This window comes from Haplochromis burtoni, unplaced genomic scaffold, assembly GCF_018398535.1.
Source record: "Haplochromis burtoni strain Fernald_Lab_line unplaced genomic scaffold, NCSU_Asbu1 Contig_4, whole genome shotgun sequence".
NCBI lineage: Eukaryota > Metazoa > Chordata > Actinopteri > Cichliformes > Cichlidae > Haplochromis > Haplochromis burtoni.
In genome coordinates, this window is record NW_024582365.1 from 5,396,869 (window position 1) to 5,398,741 (window position 1,873).

The 1,873-nt window shown below is 41.6% G+C and overlaps 1 protein-coding gene across 1 annotated transcript in view; it reads left to right on the plus strand.

The window, feature by feature from the left end:
• slc43a1a (solute carrier family 43 member 1a) overlaps positions 1–1,873 on the plus strand; it is a gene marked incomplete at its 3' end in the record, with an annotated part of 18,411 nt that overhangs the window by 15,514 nt on the left and 1,024 nt on the right. The window contains 6 exon segments of the mRNA XM_014334920.2: positions 1–125; positions 218–345; positions 1,128–1,274; positions 1,374–1,409; positions 1,496–1,631; positions 1,824–1,873. Of these exon segments, the coding sequence (XP_014190406.1) occupies positions 1–125; positions 218–345; positions 1,128–1,274; positions 1,374–1,409; positions 1,496–1,631; positions 1,824–1,873 (622 nt within the window).

Here is a 1,873-nt window from a genome sequence, read left to right on the forward strand (position 1 = left end):
GACGCAGGCGTGTCGTTCACGGTGATCATGTGGACGTGGGCGGGTCTTGCCACATGTGTCTTCATAAATTGTTTTGTAAACTGGCCCAAAGAAGGTTTTCCAACACCTGAAGAGGTGGACTACAGGTCTGTTTGTTTTTGTTTTTTAATATTGATACAGTAACTGTTGATGACAACCGTAACTCCGTAATTGAAACCCTCCTGTTTATTGATAACAGTAAGATCCTCCATGTTCAAGAGCCACCTTCATCTGAGCAGAAGGTTGTTGGTGAGAGACTGAGCCACCAAAACGGAGACATCCGACGCTCCACAGAGAAGCTTGCTAATGGACATGAGGTTGCACCCAGTAGGTCAACAAATCTGTCCTCTTTTCCTTCTGCAGTTCAGTTTGTGTGAATGTGAATGGTGCACTATACAAGTGCCAATCTATATTGAGGTAAATAGATTGGATATAGAGCAGGTCATCTACTAATTAAAAAGTTGGTGGTCCAATGTTGAATATTGTGAATGTTGGGTAGAAAAAGCACTTGGGTATAGAAAACAGTGCTTATCCGAATGTAATTGAGGCAATTTAAAAATTTAAAGTGCTTTGAGTGCTTGAGCAGAGTAGAAAAGTGCTATATAAGAACCACTTTACCATTTAACACAGTTGTGCCACTTTGAAGGAGAATATAGTATGTTACAGTTTTGTGGGTAAAACTACATTTTTTCCAACTGTAAAATTTTAAGATTTGTCTTATGGGGCCTTGCTTTTTGACCCCAAAAGATACAGAGTCCCCACACATGTGTGACTGTACGGATATAGGTCCCCCAAAATGAGTAATGCAAGTGTACCCACACACACAGCCACAATGCTCACAGTCATGCACCTTTTGTATTGTGGCCACAATAAAATTCTGTCCCATTAATCATCTTGCAACCCCTCAAATTATAAAATTGTAGACAAACTAGAAAAGTGCCTCACGTCTTGCACATGTCAGGCTGAGAACCACTGATTTATTTTGTGTGATATTACTGAGAGACTGGATCTCCCGCAAGGTTTACGGTAAAAGTTAGAAATCTGAACCACTTCTCCTGAATTTCCATCACAATCATTACAGGAAAATAAAAACACTCGTCCTCTCACAGATGCGGTTCCTTTCCGTCGGTCTGTGTTTTCTCCCATCTTCCTCTGGAGTCTGGTTACCATGGGGATGTCCCAGTTGAGAATCATCTTTTATATGGGGGCAATGAACAAGATGCTGGAGTTCCTGATCACCCATGGAGAAGAGCACCGTGAGTGTCCAACCCTCAAACACAGTCAGTATTTACAGTACTGTGAAAAACCTTTGAGCAGTACTGACAGAAATGCTCTTTATTATATGTATCTTCCAGCGTCTGGCAAGCTAGCCAAGGAGGCAGAAGACAATGGTGAGCACTGTAGTAATAAGGCTTTAAACTGAAACTTGTTATCTTTGTTATTTTGTCTTCTCTTAATTTAATGTTTTGTCTTTCAGTGGGTTTCTACTCGTCCACCTTTGGCATGCTACAGCTGTTGTGTCTGGCCACATGTCCTCTGATTGGCTACATCATGGACTGGAAGATGAAGGAGTGTGAAGAGGATCAGACAGTCCCCTCAGGCAGACAAGAGAGGTATGTGCAGAGAAACTTGACAGATTTGGGAATAAACATTCATTTATTATTCGCCTTTATTGGGTAGTTTGACAGTAAAGACATGAATATAGGATGATGGAGAAGGACTGACTAGACTGACGAGGCCATTTATATATGAGAAGCACACACTGTATGTTGTGATGGGAACTTCTTTGCCTGTGTCCTCAACAGGCTCACCAGTGGACCCAAAAGAGACCGTAAGATTCAGAAGGTGACAAATG